This window comes from Amblyomma maculatum, chromosome 3 (genome assembly GCF_055883805.1).
Source record: "Amblyomma maculatum isolate TAMU_Amacu chromosome 3, ASM5588380v1, whole genome shotgun sequence".
NCBI lineage: Eukaryota > Metazoa > Arthropoda > Arachnida > Ixodida > Ixodidae > Amblyomma > Amblyomma maculatum.
Window position 1 is genome coordinate 178,037,363 of NC_139346.1, and position 21,169 is coordinate 178,058,531.

The 21,169-nt window shown below is 47.1% G+C and overlaps 1 protein-coding gene across 2 annotated transcripts in view; it reads right to left on the reverse strand.

Moving 5' to 3' along the window:
• Positions 1 to 7,506: 7,506 nt before the first annotated feature.
• The window catches only part of LOC146197053 (transducin-like enhancer protein 4), a 35,186-nt gene continuing 21,523 nt past the window's right edge, over positions 7,507 to 21,169 (reverse strand). For both annotated transcript variants that reach the window (XM_084598786.1, XM_084598785.1), the window contains exons 13-20: positions 18,264 to 18,444; positions 16,676 to 16,744; positions 15,563 to 15,664; positions 13,204 to 13,349; positions 12,065 to 12,176; positions 9,570 to 9,652; positions 8,823 to 9,003; positions 7,507 to 8,661 (exon numbers count right to left, since the gene is read on the reverse strand). In XM_084598786.1, coding sequence (XP_084454912.1) covers positions 8,554 to 8,661; positions 8,823 to 9,003; positions 9,570 to 9,652; positions 12,065 to 12,176; positions 13,204 to 13,349; positions 15,563 to 15,664; positions 16,676 to 16,744; positions 18,264 to 18,444 — 982 coding nt within the window. In that variant the 3' untranslated portion in view covers positions 7,507 to 8,553. The remainder of the gene's footprint in view (positions 8,662 to 8,822; positions 9,004 to 9,569; positions 9,653 to 12,064; positions 12,177 to 13,203; positions 13,350 to 15,562; positions 15,665 to 16,675; positions 16,745 to 18,263; positions 18,445 to 21,169) is intronic.

The following is a 21,169-nucleotide window of genomic DNA, read 5'->3' on the forward strand; positions in this document are numbered from 1 at the left end:
GAGCGGGGTTTATGCCGCAAGTCTCTCCCCGTCGTCGCCGAGGATGGTCGCTGGACCGACCGGTCGTCCCCCATACCGCAGTAGTAGACAAAGCGAGGCCACGGTGCTTTAGCGTGATGCGACGCGTGGCGCCATCTGGCCACTGCTCCCGGTCTTCCCCCGTGGGGATGGATTTCCGGCGCTCGCGCAGACAGGCGGGGCGTGTCGACGCCGCAGCGAAGGGCAGCGTAGACCGCACGGATCCTGGGCCTGGCAACAAGAGAAGGGCCTTCTCGCGCTAGACACCGTACCCGTCCCGAGGGGCCCACCGCGCGTGACACAGGCGCTAATCTAGCCAGCCCATCTAGCCGACAAAAGCGACCGAGGAGGGGACGGGCGCACACCAAATGGATAATACGGGCCCGCTCTTCTCCTCACCCCGTCTCGCGCGCCCGACTCGGAGAGGCCCCCCGCGCGAATGCGTTCCGCGTGCTCAAGCCGCCACCATGCAGCCGGTCGCCGCTTCTTGTTCAGGAGGGGAGCACCATCGCGGCTGTTTCCCCTTTGTATCTCTTTTGCTGCCGCACGTCCCCCCATCCTTCCCCACCTCTCGAGCGAGTATATCAATCTCGTGCACGCAGTGATCTCGAGCATTTTCGGTATCATTCAAGATGGCGGCCGCAGCGCGACAGAGGAGGAAGCCATGCGCGGCCTCGGTTGAGGCGAGACGCACCACCGTCTCTTTCGGCTTGCGTTCCGCTCTACCGAGTTCGCTAGGTGGCGAAGGAGTTGGCGAAGGCGTGCGGGCAAGAGGGATACATGGCTCCAAACAATGTCGTCAGCCCCAGTCCCCCCACCCGCAAGATCCCCCTTCTCTCGCGGCCGCTGGCAGACACAGCCGAGCGGCCAGGGAACACGCCTTCCGAATGGAAGCGAGAAAGAAGAAGAAAACTCGGGAACAATAAAGCCTCTGCCAGACACGAACGCGCAGAGCCCAGAATAAATAGCCGCCGAAGAAAGAAAGAAACGAAGCCGGAACGTCTGAACAAAGAAAGCGCGGCGGAATGGGGGGTGGAAACCACCCCAGAAAAACGATGTTGTTGTTCGGGTGGAATGAAGAGCGAAGCGACGCCCCCTTCTTCCCAGCGGCGGCGGCGGCGGCTTAACAAAACAAAGCAACGGCAAACGCAACTGCGAACGAGACACACTCATAGAAGCCAAACACGAAGCAAAAGCGGGGCTGCTGCGCCGACCAGACACGGCGCATACACGCAACGCACGCACGCTGAGCACACTCGCTCGCTGCCTGGCATACAGATTGTCTATGGAAATGGAACGGCCGCCGCCGGCGAGAGCTCCACTCCCCCTCCACTCCCCGCCGCCGCGCTCCCCTCTTCGACCCACGTGACTTTGACGTGCTCCTGTCAGCGGGATCAACTTGCAAAGGTGGGGCTCGAGCGAGTGTTTCATCCGAGTCGGCGGCCGCTGGCTCTCACTCCTCGACGCCGTTAAAAAGAAGCGCACAACCGGGACGGATTCGGGAAAAAAAGAAGTAAGCGCAGAGCATCGCATACAGCTGGCGAGAGCAAGCACGTACAAAAACAGGAAACACGTAAATAGGCGACGCACCAATACGAGAAAGAAAAAGAGACAAGCGGCGATAAAAGAAGACATTGACTACGACGGGAAAGCGCACAAAACACAAAAGTGTGCCGAGGGGGGAAGAAACTAACCGAGCCGCAGATAAAAAACGGCGGGAGGAGTGTGCCTAGGAAAGAGGAGCGGGGAGGAGAAAGAAAGCAAAGAGGAGGCAAGAGCATGAAAGGCAAGCAAGTACTCGCGGCGTAGTAAAGAGCGGGGGGAGAGGAGCAAAAGCGTCTCGCTGTCGACGCGAGTCGTGTTTTCCTGCCTTTTGGGGCATTTATTTTTTGCTGCATCGCTGGCCGGTCCTCTGCTTATGTGCCTCTCTTGCCGGCGCAGATAGAGCGTTATTATTATTCCGGTGCTACGAGGGTGATATGTGCCTACACGCACAGCCCCCCCCCCCCCCCCACCCCCCCCCCCCCCCCCCCCTCCTGCCGCTCCACTCTGAGAACCTTTGTGTTCTTTTTTTTTCCACCTGTGCGTTTTCTCTCTTGTATCTCGGCCCCACATGGCCCCGCTTTCTCTCTGCTTCCTGATCACACTCCGCAGCGGCAGAGCTTCTTTGTGCGTTGTTTGCTTTCACCGTCTTGCGCCGGCTTCGTGGGTGTTGCCTGTCTTTCATTCGTCTTGTCTCTCGTGCAAGTTTTTGCTTCGCAGCGGGTGTGTTCCCTCTGCCTTTTCTTGTTCGTTACTCTGCTGCTGCTGCTGCTGCTGCTGCTGCTTCCCGTCGAGAAAGCGTCAGAAGAAAGGAGGGGTTAAAAACGTTCCCGGCTCCCCTTCCATTTATCTGTACTTGCTGGGGCCGTCTTTGTGCAGCCGAGAGCTGCGGGAGGACTGAAAGAGCCTTTCTTCTCTTGCTGTTCCCCGCCCGTCCATAGGACGTTGGAAGAAGCCTTCCTCTCTGAGCCGGTGTGCGTTTTATTACTGTTCTCCCCCCCGCCCCCTCACATCGCACGACTGCAGCGAGAAACGGCACGGGATCGACGCCTGCTCTCGTCTCATCAGCCGGGCCGGCGTGCAGCGCGCAGTAACTTTTTGCTGCGCCGCTTTACGACCCGCTTTTCAGCGCTTATCATGATTTTTTTTTTCTTTTCTCCTCACCGCCTGCCGGCACTTGCCCCTCTCGCTCGGTGCTGCTAGCTGCATGCTGTCGGGCGGAGCCGCTTTCGTTTTGATGAGCGCCGCTTTTCGTTTTGTTCTTTTGCCAATTGTCGGGGCCGACAACGCGCAAGCACGTAGTGAGCGAGAGCCGCTCTTTTTTGCTCCCCACGTTTTCGCTCTGTTAGGCTTGCGGCAGCGACGGTGTTTCGCGTTCAATTTCTTGGTCCATCCCGCACTATCTTTTCATCTCCCACGTCGCCCCTCACCCCCTTGTCTTTTTGGAAAAAAGGCGATGCTTCCGCCGCCGCTTTCTTCGGTTTTCTTTTTTTGTTGCACAATGAAGCTCGGGCCCTTCCATCATTTAGGTTACTCTCGGAACATTTTTGCGTTTCCCCCTCTCCTTTTTTTTTGTGCTTCCTTTTACTTTGCACTGACTCATTTATTCATTCGTCCGCCGGTTCTTATCTCGCGGAGGAGACCCCAGGAAGAAAGGAAATGATGATGTGAGCCGTGCTCTCTCTGCGAAGAGAAAAGCAGAAACTGAACGCAGACTCTTCGTCAAGGCGAGAGGAAATCAGGCCATTATTCATGGCTCTCCCCCGCACCCCAGCGAGCCGCCGAGGAGTGAATAAAGAGGTCCCTTCTCCCCCGCGCTGTTGCGAGATACTCCACCGGCAACTTGAGAACCCCGGGCGCGCATCAATTACCCGGCGCGCTTACCTGAAACATCTTTCGCTCCCCGCTGAGGTCAAAACCATAACTTCCCGGACCAAAATTTTCAACGCTTCCATCGAGCGATGCGATGCAGAACCGCTGGGCATCCCATGTTACTCGCCATTATGTGTCCGGGATTCGCACTATGGTACACTGTAGTTCACACACACCATGCATGGGCACCGACGAAATTTTGAAATGGTGCAGCAAAGTTGTTGCGAGCCCGGAAGTGTGTGCCACCTGCATCCAAAAGAGGTGCTCTGGCAACCGTACGCTGAGCAGTGAGCTGCTTTAACGCGTGTTCCTGCCATGAGAATAGTTTCATAACATCAAGCAAATATAGCTCCGCTCTTTCACAATACTGCGTTAAAGCATGCAATATGCACTGCCGTGAATATTACACAATGCAAGAAAAAAAAAAAAAACTTAAGCCTCCCGTAACAGTCGTTACGATAAACGAGGACACGCCAAAGAATCTGTTTTGTTCATTCCTGCAGCTGCAAAACGAATACACTGCGCAATTTTTTTTCTCGAAAACAGCTCAGGTGATTTCGCTAATAAATTACTTCTCAAAGGACTACAGTTGAGTCTTTGTAATGATTCGCCTAAACAGGTACATTATGTATAACTGAAATTCTTGTCTCGTTTTTTGGTTTTCGGTTTCGTCAAACAAAAGATGCCTGCAACGTGTAATTAGACCACGCGAGGAATAAAAAAAAAAAAAAAAAACTGCAATAAAAAACAGGACGCTTATTGTCATTCTAGCTCTTGAAGCAGGCTGGCTCAAGGTATTAGCGATTATACTGCTTTTTTTTTTTTTTCGTACTTCACGCGATCTATACACACCTTGCACGTCAGTCATCTTTGGATCTTGAAGCCGTAACAACCACAGTAAATTCAATTATACTTTACAGTTACAGGGGAGTGTTATCGGCGAATCGTAGATTACTGAGACATTCCCCATCAAACCTTATCCCTAACTTCCCACATTCCAAGCCTTTTATTAATTTCTTTATAGAGAACTATGATTGCTGTGCAGCCACTATCTTCACACATGGATCACCTACAGCATGACTTCGCAATGCCTGCAGTATTGCTGAAGTTTCGACCGAGTCAAATGCTTTCTCGTAGTCGTATTCCAACAAGGAAATTCCACGGGTGGAATATGAGAAAAATGGAATACCACGGGGAAATACACGTATCCCTGAAAGAAAACACGCAAGCGAAAATTCGGTGTATGTAGTACACCTTTAATAGCTGCTGGACATGAAGGACAGAACGACGAGACTAACGGCCATTATGCGTCTCTAATAGTCAGATTACGCATGTTAGGTGCTTAAAAATACGAGTCGGAACATAACGAGGTGGCTGCCTACTACTTCACTTTTATGCGGCGGGTAAATATTTTATGCATTCTTCCCCTTATGCAACTCCATTTCATTCAGCTCTAGAACGTAGCTCCATATATAAATTACAAATTTAGACCATAACGAAAACATTAGCTAGGCCTCGATAAAGCTGCGTATGGGAGTCAAAAATAGAGCGAAACTCGTAACCAATATCGCGGTGCGCATTCCGTTTAGCTCGACAGTTGTGGTACCTGGCAAAGCAGATGTTTCAAAAAGCTAAAGCGATAAAAGAAATTCCTTTATCTGGCTCAATTTTTTCCCGAAGCTCCTTGAGAAGCCGGCGCGTAACCCCCACGCTGTAACAGGGGCTAACTGCGCGCCGCTTCCTTTGTGCCTGCCGAGTACGCGGCAGGCGCTTCACGAAACTAGAGCTCCCCGTCGTCATCCTGTCGCTGTCTTGTAAAAGCTAGCCTGCGGACCGCAAAGCTAAACCGGCTCCCCAGGAGCTACCTCCCCACCACACCCCAAGCGCTGAAGAGTTTTTCAAAAATACCAGGGTGAGCAGCGCACAATACAGGAGCAGGAACCCGCTGCTGTTACTGCTGTTCCGCGGTTGCTAGCGTGCCCAACCGACTCTGCGGGAAGGAAAGGCAAAAGAGAGGAACGCAAGGAGAATAAGCGCACGACACTCCGCGTCTTTTTTCGCTTCTGCTTCCAGGCTACAAGGCCGAGCGAGCGGAGGCCAGAGGCCTGGGGTCGCCCAGGCGCCGCAAGTTGCGTTCCTCTCTTCTCAACCCCCCCAAGCCATCACTGGGCGCGCACTTCGGCGAGAGCTCCCAAAAGGAGAGGCGCCTTGGGCGAAGGAGCACGGTACATGCCGCAGCGGCGGCGAAAAGGGCGGGCGCTGAGCGACTAGCAAGGGGGAGGTGCAGGGGGAATAGGGTGGGGGAACGCGACTGGCGCGTCATGTTACGCCCCGCTCCGCAAAGCAGTCATCGATTTCCCTTCCCGCCGGTTCTTGTTGACGTCTCCGCGGCTGTCCCCTTCCCCCCCACACGGCTTTCTTCCTCCCGGCCTGGCACTATTTGCCCGTCTCCTTTGTCGCCTTTTAGTGCTGCTGCTCTGTTCGGGCGTCTCTCCCACCGCTTTTACTGCCGAAAGAAGTGGGATCTCCACCCCGTTTTCCCCCTCCTGACCGGTCGACAAGAAAACGGGAAGGCGCGCGCGGGAGGGAGCCCGAAATAACGTAGCAGGAGCACCAGAGGGAACAGCCAAAGCGGAAAGAAGAAAGGCGGATGAAAATGGGATAGGCCGGGCGGCGCGGGAAGCACATAAATTGGGAATGAGGAAAGAAGGGAGAGCGCCAATGCGATTAGAGACGGCGCTGCGACAGGGGAGCTGCGGGTGGCGGTAGAGGAGCGGAATTTTCTCTACTCTGCGAGCAGTAGCAGCAGCTAGCGACGAAAATTAAGCGGCGGAATTGGACGGCGCTATATGCTCACAGCGAGGAATACGCTAGCGGGATCTCAGGCTCGGAACGAGGCACCATAACGTTATCACGTTTTCCCGCTACTCTAGGCAACTCCTTTTCCACCCCTCCAGAATCTCCGGTTTCATTTTTATTTTGAGGATATTTGTAGCTTTGCGTCGTTGCAAGGCGCGAAACGAGATCTCTCTCCAGCAATGCGGCCTGCCAGAGGCATGAGATTATTCAAAGGACAGTGAGAAAAAAATGGACTCGCCAGGCACTGCACCAGTTAACCGAGGCATGTGGAGTATGTGGCCATGATGTTGAAACCGATATTATCTGATGAGAAAGGACCCTTTAAAAGTTAATAAATACAGCAAAAAAGTTTCAGCAAGGGGTCCCACTTAAAAAAAAAAAAAGTCAATCAGATCCCCTTCTACTAATATTCGGCAGTGAACATGTAAAAGCAAGAAATGATGCTGCGGAAAAATCTTGTGGATATGAAAAGCACACAATTCACAGACTGATGGATAAGCTTTCCACCTGAAAACTCATTCTGGTAAAACCTGCTTGCACAACATGGTTACATATAGCTAGGTGCCGGATTATTTTTTTTTTTAATTTGGAAATTTACTATGAATAAGCTTTTCTTTGGTGACATGATACATTGCTATTATTTAGATAAGTAAGGTAGCACAACAATAACTGCACTACTTAAACTTGCTTCTCCACTCCCCTGGCTTCTGCACTTAATTTCCTCCTTGGACTGCATGAATATAAATCCCCCTTCACATCAGGATACCAGCTTTTTTTTTTTTTTTGGTTGAAACTGAATTTAGAAAATATAATGTGGCATTCTGCAAATGCTTTTTTTTTTTTACTGTTTCAATCAATAAATCCAACACTTATGCACAACTCTACTGTCATCTAACATAAAGACAAGGGATTTACTCTTTTGAAAATAATTTAGTGCTTTGTAACAGATAGTATTATGCATTTGATTACAGCAACTTCTCTACATGCTGAAAATTTTATATATAAAAAAATAAAGTAGCTTACAGACATGTGCTGAACCCTGGTCCAATTATAATTCATTGCTGTTAGTGGAAAAATAACTTGTTTCTATTGCACGTGGTGGGTGGCAGTAATGTTATAGATCCACTGTACCAAAGCTATGAGGTCAAGGCCCTAGGTATAGGACTTTCACCGTGTATACCCATGTCTTTGGCACGTTGATTGCACCGCACCTAGTGGGAGGGGGCATTTAACGGAACAGTTTATTGTACTAAGATGACAAGGCTGGCAGCAACCAGCATGGCTTTGTACACAAAGATGGCCCACCAGGCATGACAGGGTCTTACTGCAGAGCCTCGGGAAGGCCAGCCCATCGAATACAGCACTGCAGTTTGTATGGCAAATACATCGCATTTGCACAAAATGTTGGCATCAAAATGGAATGTTTCCTGAGCTCAATAAGGTCACAGAGCTACGTGAGAGTTTTTATGCATAGCTACAAGGCCAGAGACGTGTCCATCCTTGAGGCAAGGCTGGCCTGCAAAGCAGCACAGAGACGGCCTACAGAGGCGATTGCAATGCTCAGTATCCTTTAAATTAAAAAGGTTCATTGCCCTTTCAGCTGGCAATAACAAGGAAAGAGAAAGAGACAGAATCGAGGCATAACAAGGAGATTCACTGAGCTTGTGCTTATACTTGAACAACAATAACAAAAGAAAAGTAAAGATGACCAATATGTGGATGCGTGCACATATTCACCCAGCCACTCCAATGTGAGATAAAACTAGCAGTGAGGTTCTTTCTTTTACAGGGCATTCACTCTCGCTGTAGTCACCAGAGCGTTCTTGCACAGAGCCGCTTGCCTGCTGGTTTTGTATTTTGGCCTGGCATGTACCACTGGGGTGCGTCACGACAAAACTGTAACAAGATCCTGATGGCACTCGGTTTGTGCGTTGTCCGACATATGAATGTTCAGACTGAGAGTCCACGTCCTACGCATTGTGCCCAGCCTTGGAACTAAAGCAGGATTGCTTGCCATCATTGCAGGGTAAAGTCGAACCGGGTCACAAATGCAAGGCTGACACATCAGCAGAGGTCATCAAACTGGAAGTCCTTGGTATGTGATGTCTTGCTGCTGAGCAGCCACTAGTCCAACTCATCGCAAAACACGTCACGGCCAGGCCGGTCACGCACAAAAATTATCCTTGCGAACAACCGAACCAATGCACGCATGTACATTCACAAGCAGGCGATTTCTGGCTGGCAGACAGACTTCAGTCCAGATCAGTAGATCACTTCGTACACAGTGGCCTTCTTGTCTCCCGAGCCAGTGACGATGTACTTGTCGTCGGAGGAGATGTCGCAGCTCAGCACTGATGAAGACTCCTTAGACTGAAAATAAACGCGTGCAGCGGAAAAAAAAGACAGAAAGGCCAGAGTGAGAATTGTGGAGGGAGAAAGCTTGCAGCAACAAGTCATCAGGCCAGCTCTGCCACAATAGTAATTGTAGGGTGGTGTTATCAGGGCGATTTCGGGAGGCTTATTATATATACCTGGAAGATGGAGGCTCCGTAGGGCGTCCTCCAGGCATTGAGCAGGTTGTCCTTGCCCGTGGAGACGAACCACTTGCCACACGAGGCAAACTTGAGCGACAGCACGCAGCTCTCGTGGAGGTGCAGCTGGTACTTGTCCGGCTTGCTGCAGTGCAGGACTTCAACATTGCTGCTCTCCATCCTGCACAAATGGAGCAGAGCGAGCGGTCAAGTCTTCAGTTTCTCCATTTTCCTACAGAAAGTGTAACCCTATTACGGTTTGCTCTGCAATTTTCAAGAAAACAGCAGCAACGATGGCCTTAAGATCTTATGTCCATCTTGCACTCAGGATTGTGGTTACAACAAAACTGAGGAAGGCCGGAGCCCCTTTCGGACATTGCTAGCAGCCACCATCTGAGCGCAATGCCATACACGTGCTACTGAAAAACTGAAGCCCAGAAAAGCCAAGGAACCAAACAGAGTGACATAGTGACATCAAGCTAACAAGTGTGAAGTCACGAGTCCATGTGGATGCGCGAATGAGTGCCAGTACATAAACGTTTTTTAAGCGAGTGATTAAATTTGGACATGGTCAATTATTAGTCTCAAATGCTGACCGCTCACTGCCAGCATCAGTTTTGATAGCCAATTTCAGGGCACAAGCATACTCAAGCTATGGATTACAGCATCAAGTGTGACAGCATTAACTGCATGACAGTTAAGCCCTATTAGCTGCAAGAGCTCTTATAACAATAGAATACTGCTTACCCAACAGCTAGCCATTCTCCAGTGGGGCAGTAGCCCAGAGAGAAGATCTGTGAGGTGAAGTCATGTTGCTGCAGCTGCCGCCCCTGCGTCCACAACATCGAACAGAAATAAAGTCAATGCACAGAAAACTGAGCCTTTTAGAAAGGCTGAAAAGCAGCTCTGTTTCATGCTAGGCAAAGAAAATCCTTTCGAAGCAACCAAAATGATAATGCAACGTTCCTTTAGGTCTGAATGCAATGTCAGTGCATGTTTAACTCTTTTCTGACCGTGTGCGTACCTTATGGTCTACGGTTTTGCACGTCTGAACCTGTAGCGCCATCTAGGAGATTGTTAAACAACCGCAATTTTTTGAAGACGACTTTACAGGTGCTGGCTTTGTTCTGATGACAAACTGCCGATGATCAGCCTGCAAGACGAGCGAAACTTTCGGCTTGGACACTCTTGAGTTATCATGCGCACTCACTATATGTTCTTGCTGTTTTATCTCTATCCACGAGGGTTTTAACAATTTACATTGATGATTGACTGCTGCCAACGCAAAAGCAGATCAGAGTTTTCGCCATGGCAGGAGCCTGGCATGTATCTGGGCGACAACAAGGACGTAAAGGACGTAGCACAGAGAAGCAGGTAAAAAAAAAAAAAAGCCACCTTTTGACCTGTTTCAGTATTTCTTAATGCAGCTCCCAAAACTATATGCATACATATTAGAAAAATCAGCAATGCTCATTCACACAGGTACTGAAAGGAGTGAAGCGCTTGAATTTATTGGTCTAGCACATGTAGATATCAGCTGAAAATGAATGTTCTTTACTTTTTTTATTATTTTTTTGCAATACATGCAAAATTCTCGTGTGCTTTACCATTGCGCAGAAATGTTTCCTTCAGTAGCACAAGGGCTGTGTGTAACGCACCCCTCAGCAGTGGAAGTGGACTGACCTCTAGTGCCAATAACAGCGGCAAAAAAAGAAACAGCTATGCTAGGTCTTCTTGCGCAGCTTATTTCACCCAAGTTCATACCGAGAGATTTTTTTCACGTTATATGCAACGTTTAAGCAAAACGTTATTTTGTGTGTGAAAGACCAACTAAATAGGCTCCATTTTAGTAAATCCTTTTAGTACATGTTATAGCAGGATCAAGCAAACGCTTTATTTAATTTTTTAAAGAATCCCCAGAACCGTCTACTTTTTCCCGCAGTCCTGAGACAGTTAAAACCACAAGCGGTAAAAATTAATTAATCCAGATCTCCCACTGAGGCGTCTTTTAAAGGCCAAAAGCAGCTTCAGGACATTAAACCTACGCACATACCGTACCAAGTCAAAGTGATCAAAGCTTCTATATCATCAGCCGGGTCAAAAGCATTACAGATGACAGGATGAGACTCGCTCTAATTTCGCTCCCATGAAATGAAAGACTGCAATGTCCAGCTGTTACAGAAAACTTTCAAAGCTAAAACAGAAGTTATAAAAGATTTGCTGCATACAGAGACATTAAAGGGAAATAGCAAACTTAGAAAGAAGCTGACGGAGATGACAATGTGCGATGCAGCGATAGCTATGACATTTCGTACTTGATCTCCACGACAAATTCTGCTCCACTCCAAAGTCCCTTTTTTATTTTTTTTTTAATTGTGAAAACCATACAAGTGAACATACAAAAGTGTTGAACGATTCTGCTAGGCTCCAAACCCGCTGATTAGAGCACTAATATGGATAGAGCATTGGTTTGAAGTACTAGAATGGGCTTTTTCAAGCGGAAAGGTGGCCGCATCCCAATAACCCTTCCAGATTCAAATCACCCACAAGATATGCTTCACGAGGTGGAGTACACTTCATAACATTTTCTACAGGTGCATTGCCAGTCGCATGCATTAACTCCACGACAATACCTGTCCGCTGCCATCGCAACTGCTCTGTTCAACGAAGTGATGAACCAATTGTGTCAGGTGCAGTTTTAGGAATCCGCAAATGGTGGTGTACTTTCTGGATTACCAGTGCTCTATTTCCAGTAAAAATGACATACTTGCTATCACGTGATGCTAGCTGAAGTGATGCAACCTGAATTAGTATTCTACACTTTCACTTCTCTTTAACCCACTGTGCAAAACGAAAGCACAGGTTCATTTAGCAGCGGCACTGCATACTGCAATCAAAACAATTTCGACCCGAAATATTTCCTGCACAGTCACTGTTAGGAACGCACACCTCATTCAGCAATCAAAATAAATTTTTAAAAAGTATGGCAAATAAAAATCTCTCCCTGCCTTTGGCTGATACTCTCTACAACCTGGGCAGACTGAACAGAAATTTTAGACTACCTATTTTTCAGTTGAATAAACTATGCCAAGAGTGAAGCTACAGGCTAAAGATCCTGAACAAGGAGTCTCTAGCAACACCAAATACCTTGGAGGAAAGTTTTCTCCTCTACAATGAACAGGTACTACCAAAAGCAAAGTATGCTGCGCTAAGGTCTCAAGTGTCACAAATCAAGTTCCTACCTCTCGGAGATCCCAGGAGCGCACTGTGTTGTCTAGGCCACCGGTCCAGAGCTTCGTGCCATCGCTCGAGATGTCAATGCAGCTTGCACCATCCGTGTGACCCTGGAACTGCCTGCACATTGGGTGGTGGATGGAAGTTATTTCTCAATAGGTGGGGCTTTTTTTCTCGCATCTTGCAGGGATGTGGATGCATAGGTTACATACATAGAAATAGATTTATCTAACATTCAGTAGTATGAAAGCATAATTATGCTAGTCCTCACAAGCTGTGTGACTTATGTGCGTCACAGGGCACGCTCGGAAAAACTTGCATTCAGCCAGCATAAATCCGCTCATAAGGAGAAAATGTTTATCACTAGTCTTCCGTGCATATCATACAGATTGAAAAACGTTGTCGGCGTGCACCAAGCAGTCTCTCATTTGTGACAGCAATTAGCTGGAAGTGACAGGCTGACAGATGCAGAACAGTGCGATTGCATAAATAACACCAGAATTCATGGGCAGCCACTTTGCAGTGCTGAGGATGGCGGTGCTGGCAAACACTCACAAGGATAGGTTACACACAATATAGCGGCCTAAAAAAGTAGCAGATTGAACAGCTCTCCCCGTATGAACGCGAAATTCAGAGATCGTGGGTTGGAATCCCACTGGTGACAAGTAATAGTTTATTCTTATGCTTTGTAATCAAATATCTCGATGATTACATTATTACTTCACTGATCAACATGTAAAAAATAAAAAAGACTACCTTATGCTTCCCATTGTGGCAGTGGTTGTGCTCCCTTCTTATTGTATCTTAAAAAAACATGATAACGACAATAAAATTTGTGACAAAAAGGCCACTTAGCCAAAGAGCACCATGGCTTATGTGTTTTTCAGTGGCACAAGTTGGGGTTCCAGACCTATGTCCCTCCGGCAAAGCCAAGCGCCATGAAAGAGGATCAAACTTGACAGCTAATGAGCTGGATGCTCAAAGCAGCAGGCCACTGCTGTTGTATGCACAAATACCAATTATGCTTTTTACGTTTTCAGCTGTAACTAGCCCCCTGTGACACGCATGGCCTTTTCCTGCACAGCAAAGGGCTGTTCTGAAAATTATGCATTTTAGTATGTGAACCAAAGCTTAGCAGTAAGCGTACCTGACGAGCGTCTGGTTGTGCAAGTCCCACACGGCGATGTTTCCATCCGAGCAGCAGCTGAAGCACACCTTGGAGTCTGGACTGATGGCCAGGGCATAGCATGCCGGAGCGTTCGAAGTCAGCTCTGCCTTGATGCGCGGAGTTGGCTGCACGAAAGAGCATTCTATGCTCAAGTACTGAACGCTCCTACCAAGTGGAACTAATAAGGTAAACGAAAGACAATCATATAAACTAGCATTCTATTAATGCATACTGAGCATGAAAAAAAGATTAAAAGAAAATGCCAAAAATATAGAAGCGCCATACAAATTTGTGAAAGTAAGTGCTACTACTAGTAAAATATATAAAAAACAGTTAACAAAACAAGGATTACAGCAGACCCCAAAAGAATGGAAAGTGACGAGAAGAGGAACACAATAAAAATTATGGCTGTAGAGACAATGATTTCAGATGCAAGTTTCTAGGATGGCTTCTTTCAGTTTTAATAAATGATATACAAACACATTGCATTTCTGATGTACATCGACATGTGCGGTAAAAAGATCTGCGATTCTTTTTGATAGCTCCCAGGTCCCAATGATTGCTTCTGGGACTCGCAGCACAGCTTGAACAGCAAAACAAATTTCTGCAGGGTGGACAGAACTTTTGGTCTCACCCTCCTGAAGCTTTTAGGTGCCAAGGAATGCACCAGGGGACAATTTTCTGCGTACTGTGGTAGAGGTTGCGAGCGTGAGCCATCAGCTTCAAGACCTGTGCTGTCAGCTCGTGAGCACGCAAGAAAAGTACACTCGTCACCACCTTGTGCTTTTATAGCTTCTACTGCAGTGCCACCAAAAATTGTACCCTAGTACTGATTTCAATAAGATAACTTTGGGGCAAGCCTAGTGGCGTGGAAACATTTTTTCCCAAAAGGGTCGTACTTTGAAAATTTGACTGAAACAAGCTTTGCAAGACCCCAAGAATAATTTGAGATATTGAAGTCACAATAATGAAATAATTGGCAATCAAAGATAATAAATGCATCGCACAAAGAAAATCTCATAACTTTAGGAAGGGCTCTCGTGTGCACCAGGCAATCATTAAATACAAGCATAACAAGCAGTTTCTTGCTTCTTTAATTTAAAAAATGGGCAATTTTCTTCTGGAGACTGTGACACGTGCTTTCCAGGATGTTGTTACACTTCGATGTTGTCGACCCTCCAGTGGACAGCTTCGAGCACTTCGTTACGTGTGACGAAAAAGAGAGCTTGCCAATTAAGGTTCAGACATCTTAAACGGCTGAAGAGTCAATGCCACGTTCTTTTCTAATATTGGCTTGCCTTTTGCCCGTGTCCAGTTCCTGAAGAATATACACCTTTTACTCCTTTAGCGAAAACTGTCATCCCTTATTCTTGATGTGGGTGTCAGCAAGACTCATAGCCAAGCACTCTGACTTAGAGCCAAGTAAAACTACCTTCAAGCCTTTCAGAAAGTCGGACAAAACCGAGGCAGCTAGCAGGAACCTGTCCGCACCACAGCCCTTGAAAATTATAAAACAAAACAAATAAAAACGTGGTGGAAGTCTAATGTTTGGCATCTCGAAGACGGTCCCGCACCCAACTTCTGGCATGGCACAGATGACGACAGGCATCAATTAAGATGCATGGCAGCAAACAATGCTTCTGCATAGGTCAAACTTTCATTGGACGCTGCAGAGTGACAAGGTTGAGACCCGCGAAACCAAAGAGTATGGAAGTAAATTTATTGCTGTGGGGTTAATTTATGACTTCAATATCTGCCACTGAAACTTTTTATTTAAGGGGACATAGAAAACAAAAGCAAAAAAAGAAATTTTACAGAACGCTCTTTAATTTCAAGAAAACTCAACTACGAGGTGGACATCTATAAGGGAGCAAGTCAAATACACATTGCTCTGAAATATTCAGCACACTAAAATTTGTAGCAATGAAATTATTTACACTGAAAATCAGGCACTTTAACAAGAATTCACTAAATATACATATTTAAATCTGAAAAATCGCAAACGTGGTGTTCGTAGAAATGAAATGCGACTTCATCGTACTCTTTTGAGAAGTCAAGGCTTCAAAGTTTTGCATCTACTGAGTACTACTAATTGCAAGGGTCAACACAGCATCACATTGCAGAGAGAGAAAAAAAAAAAAAAAAGAAAGACAACTTATTTTTATAAATGAGTGGCTGCTAAGTGGAAGCCTTGAACATCACAAATGACACTAGCTCCAACAGCAGGGCACAGACGACAACAATTCAGTACCTGAGAATGCCCAGTGTCACAAAAACCTGCGTCAGCACAAACACACTGCTTTCTGCAGCCCAAACAAACAGAACTTGAGTCACTCACTGCTGCCAAATCCCAGATCGAGATGGTGCTGGCTTCTCCTCCTACAATGAGTGTCCGCCCGTCAGGAAGCAGCTTGCAGGAGCGGATGTAGTTATCCCTTTGCTACAATAAACACCAAAACACTGGCATGAGCATCTTGTAGAAGCTGACACAGAGATTCATCAAGGAAGGAGCCTTGCAAGGCAGAGGAAGCACAATGATCTCAGGCATTCCGACTGCACTGTCGCAACAGAACTTGTACCAAGTTAGCTATCTTGTTTTATATACAGGACAGCTACAGAGTCTATGGCTACAACCAAGGAAAGCTCCCAACCGTGCTTGACAAGTATTTAGAGCTTATAAAATCATGCTTTAAGATTTCAGCTTTCTAATGCACTGCTTCCTTTGTCTACAAAACTTGTATCTCATCAAATTCAATCCGTATTAGCATTATCCTCAGTGAGAAGATATTTAGCAACACCCTCAGTCCACTGACAGCAATGGCAACAAACTGGATTCCAAGGGAAGGAAAGCTTAGCAGGGGGTGGCAGAAAATTAGGTGGGCGGATGAGGTTAAGAAGTTTGCAGGGGTCAAGTGGATGCAGCTCGCACAGGACCGGGTTAATTGGAGGAATAGGGGAGAGGCCTTTGCCCTGTAGTGGGTATAGTCAGGCTGATGATGATGATGACTGTGGAGAGGCCACTACAACGGGCAGGTGCCGCCCCGACTGCCACTTCATATCGCACACACACACACACACACACACACACACACACACACACACACACACACACACACACACACACACACACACACACACACACACACACACACACACACACACACACACAGGATTGGCCACTGTTACGTTAACACATGTGCAGCTGATACCTAAACAATATACAACCATGATGTGTTGAAATTTTGTATGCTGGAAAATCATGTCATCTGGAAAAGTATTAACAGAAAAAGAAGTGTAGCTATAAGGAAGATTTTTACTGCTCGTGATTTTGACCGTGCGAACAGGAACATATGAAGGAGGTTCCACAGTAAATATCAAATAAGGGTACAGATGCCACATTAAAACTACTTTTGTGAGCTGTCTGTCAGACCTTGCTTCTGAAGTAACTCACCAAGCAGTCGAGCTGGGAGACGGGGGTCTTAGCGGCTGGCTGGCTAATGTCCCAGACCTTGACGCAGCCCTGCAGATAGTGTTAAAAACATTGGTAAGGCATTGGCTAAAAGCAGTGCTGAACTTAGCCCCTATGAGTCTGCTTTCTCTCCAAGCCAAAGCATGCACAAGCAGCCTTCCCAACATTTACAAGCTACATGAGACCTTGCAGTAAGTAGTCTGTGACAGTTCCCTTCAGAAATAACATGCATCCCCATCCGTCCGCACAGGCTATGCCTCATTTGAAAAGCCAATGCAGCGAGCCCCGACCAAACAGCAAACCAAAACCACAAGCTACACGCCTCCACCTTGCGCACAAACTTGCAGGTGAGCATATCGCCTTGACACAATACAATCTAAGGCAACAACAGTGAAGTCATACGAAATAAGAGCCTCTCGCAGCAATAAATAAATCAAGCAGAGTGCAACAAAGTATGTAATCTGGAGATCCCCTTATGAATCCTCCCTCACACTCCATATTTTTTTCTTCTTTACAGCGCTTTCTAAACTTCGCAAGATAAAGACAACTGATTTAAGATCCAATTCACACAACAACAGTCAGGCAGGTATTCATATGCAATACTTCACAGGCATGCAGATACAGTTAGGCGATACATTTTCCATCACAATTTAGACACGAAGGTGCATAAGAACTGCACTGGACTTAATCAAACCTTAGGAGAGCAGCTGAAGGCTTCAACTCCGTGTTTCGACCTGGTATTTCTGCTGTAGGCTGTGCAAAGCACTATGTTACAATGCTGCAGAATTTAATAGTAGTTAATTTTCTCATGCTGATATTCTTTGCTAACTTAGTTCGAAGAATTACTTGAATTTTCCTCTCCCGATAGGTAACCTGCTTAAATAATATATAGGTTCTGTTCTTTGTCAAATGTGACAAAAAGGCTCTTTCCACTGCTCCTTGGAGTGAACAACAAAAGACACCTTAATAACTGTCTGAAGGCATGAAGGAATAATAAACTGAATTTCAATCATGTCTCCTTGATGCAGAGTGAGGAACAAAAAACACAAATAAGACGTTTCTGTACTTGTGAAATTAAGAAACTCTTGGTAACCACAAATGCAGTTGCAAGACATAGTAACATACTTCATGTCATTTCCGTCAAGATGACTTCAGTATGCAGACTTAAAAGGTAAACTATGCCATTAGCTTGACCAAGGAGACCTTGAGAGCTAAGCAGACAGCACGTATCACAATGAATAGCACCCAGAACAAGTCTCGTAGGATGGTTGCCAAAGCATCATAGACTACGCCAAAATCTGCAATAAAAAAAGAAGCAACACAAATGGCTTGTTCTATTAAAGAAAAAAAAAAACACTACATTTACAAAAGTAAGCAACAAGCAGTGAATGCGCTCTAGAAGACTATTTTCAGATAGTGAGAGAGAGCGGACAAACTACAAAATGATTTAATATCTGATGCAGCCAAACTCCGATCAAAGCAGATGGTGGCACAGGTCATATCCATAGTTGTGCCCCTTCATATGCAAAAAGGAAGGCAGCAAAAAATTCTGGGTGAGAAAAGTGCACACCTTGCCCCCCGTGTAGACGTATTTGGTTGGGTTGCTGATGGTGACTGCACAGACAACCTCGCCGTGAGCCAGGGTGTTGATCTGCCGCGCGTGACGAGGAATGCCGGCCCCGATCAACGCGTCAGGCGGGAACGGCACTGGCTGCATTTGGCCCTCGGCACTCACGTGGAACGAGTAGGCCCTGCGCAAAGGGAAAGCAGACAATGCCGCCATACGCCATGCATTAGCCAAGAGTGTCGGAGCAGAATTATTAATTTTCGAGAGGTTTCATTTAATTCAGGTCACTTTTTGCCAGCACAAAATAGATTCAAACACATTTCAGGTTTCCACGAGCCTGTGCGAGAGAGAGACAGGTGCACACGTTCTGCTACCCAAACCTGCAAGCTACAGAGTAGGTGCATCGAAAAGTACATGCATGAGAGCTACAGAGGATACAAAACGTACGAAAGGCTTGTAAAAATGGATAAGCCATAGGATCTTTAATGAGAAGACACGGTTAAAGTAATGCAGTGCGAAAATGACTGGCGCGATGTGATTCTAGGTAAGGAGGAAAAAAAGATGCCACAGGCCGGAACCAAACCAAAGGCCTCCTCATGTTCTACTATAAAAAACAAAGCTGCAGCTGACCTACCATCCCTATTTTCTGCTTTTGTGAATTTATGTGTGCATTGTTATTGTTGCCCGGCCATGACAATTTCACCAGCGCCACTTTAAAGCTGCATTTTCTTTGGTTTCCAAGGTAATTCTCGGTCTCTGGTAGACTATAAGAACCTGCAACAACTATGACAAATATGTCCAAACACGGGTATGAGCATCTCTAATGACGGACTTTTTACGGATTGCCCGAAGAGGTAAAATGGCACCCACAAATGCTTTTGAAAAGTAAACATGAAAACTAGTGAACTAGGCAAAGGAAAAGATGAAGCACTGAACAAAATGCAAGAAATTTCTAAGTAAATTCGCTACATGTTCACTTGAGAGCCCTTGGAATGAATCTTCTAAGAATGCAAAAGCGTGCCGCAAGGTGTTTAAATTATAGCTGCTAGCTAGATGATCGTGAAGAAGCAGAACAGAGGAGAGTTCTCTAGTGCTCTGATTAACATTGGCAGTACTGACACAGCTCAAAAAATACAATTGCTTCATCAAATTTTTAATTTTCAATCCATTCATAAGGCTTGCAGTATGTGTGCAAAACGTGAAATGCTTTAACGAGCCAACATACACCAACACTTTGTCATAGCAAAGGTAGAGCGAACACCAACTTTTAGCCAGAAAAAAGGTAACCTCTCAACTTTTCTCAGGTGTAAGCCTAGTAGCACCAGGATGAAAATCTATATACCGTAAAAACCCGCGTATAATACGAGTTTTTTTTCCAACTTTCAGCGTTCCAAATTTCCGCCTCGTATTATTTGCGGATCCCAACCAAAATGTCAAAGTTTTGCGAGAAGTTTTGGTTTCGTTGTTGCCGCGTGGCTACGGCTTGGCTTTGTTATCGATGTGCGGCTACGGCTTGGCTTCGTTGCCCTAACGTGGCCGCACCCCGCAGTGGCCACGACGTCGAGGTGTCGTCTCTTTGTTGTTGAGTCGTCGAGTGCGCACAGCATCAGCGCATGTGCTCTCGTGCAAATCACGGTTCGCGAAAAAGTGCACGCTTTTTTCTTTAAGTGAACGAGCAGGATGCCAGGGTCTCGGAAACAGTACTCGGCTGCTTTTAAGAGAAAGGTGATTTTAGTTGCTGAAAACATCGGCAACAGTGCGGCCGGGAGGCAGTTTGGCGTCACCGAGGGAAGCATTCGCGGATGGCGACGACAGAAAGAAGCCCTTTTCGCGTGCAAGGGAATGCGAAGAAGCTTTCGCGGGCCAAAGAATGGCGCATTCCCGGAAATTGAACTCGCTCTGACGGAGTTCGTACGAGAACAGCGAGCATCGCATCTAGCTGTGAGCGTAGAGCTTATGCAAGCAAAAGCTAGGGAGCTTGCAAGGGAAAAGGGAATTCCGAGCTCCGCCTTCAAAGCAAGCAAGCACTGGATACATCGCTATATGTGCCGTGATGGATTCTCGCTACGCCGGCGAACCTCGATTTCACAAAAGCTGCCCGAATCCTTCGAAGAGCTGCTGGTGGCTTTTCAGCGCCACGTGATTTCTTTGCGAAAGACCAAAAACTTTCAGCTGGGGCAAATAGGCAATGCTGACCAGACGCCGGTTTACCTGGACATGCCATCGCCCCTCACCGTCCATGAGAAAGGCTCTAAACAAGTTTGTATCCGGTCTACTGGAAACGAGAAGACGCGGGTTACAGTCATGCTATCGTGCACGGCAGACGGCCGCAAGCTCCCGCCCTATGTCATCTTCAAGCGCAAGACAATGCCGAAAGGTGAGGAGCTGCCGAAGAATGTCATCGTGAGATGCCACGAAAAAGGTTGGATGAACGAGGATCTTGTCCTCGACTGGGTGAAGTCAGTGTGGTGCAAACGGCCCGGTGCACTGTTGTCCTTTCCATCCATCCTCGTGCTGGACGCGTTTCGTTGCCATTTGGCCGACTCGGTGAAAAGGCTGCTAAGCGACTGCCGCACAGAACTTGTTGTGATTCCGGGTGGGATGACCTCACAACTTCAGCCTCTCGACGTTTGTGTCAACAAACCCTTCAAGGACGCAGTCAAGCGATGCTACGCGGAATGGATGCGGTCAGGTGAGCCTGCAGTGACGCCGGCCGGGCGGCTGAAGCGAGCATCGCCAGCCACGCTGTGCAAATGGATTGTGGACGCGTGGGCAAGCATCCCAGAGGAGCTTGTGCGCCGTTCGTTTAAGAAGTGCGGCATCTCAAACGCCCTCGATGGCACAGAAGATGAGTACCTGTGGGATGATTTGTCCGACAAAGAAATTTCCGAGGAAAGCGCTGCTGAAGA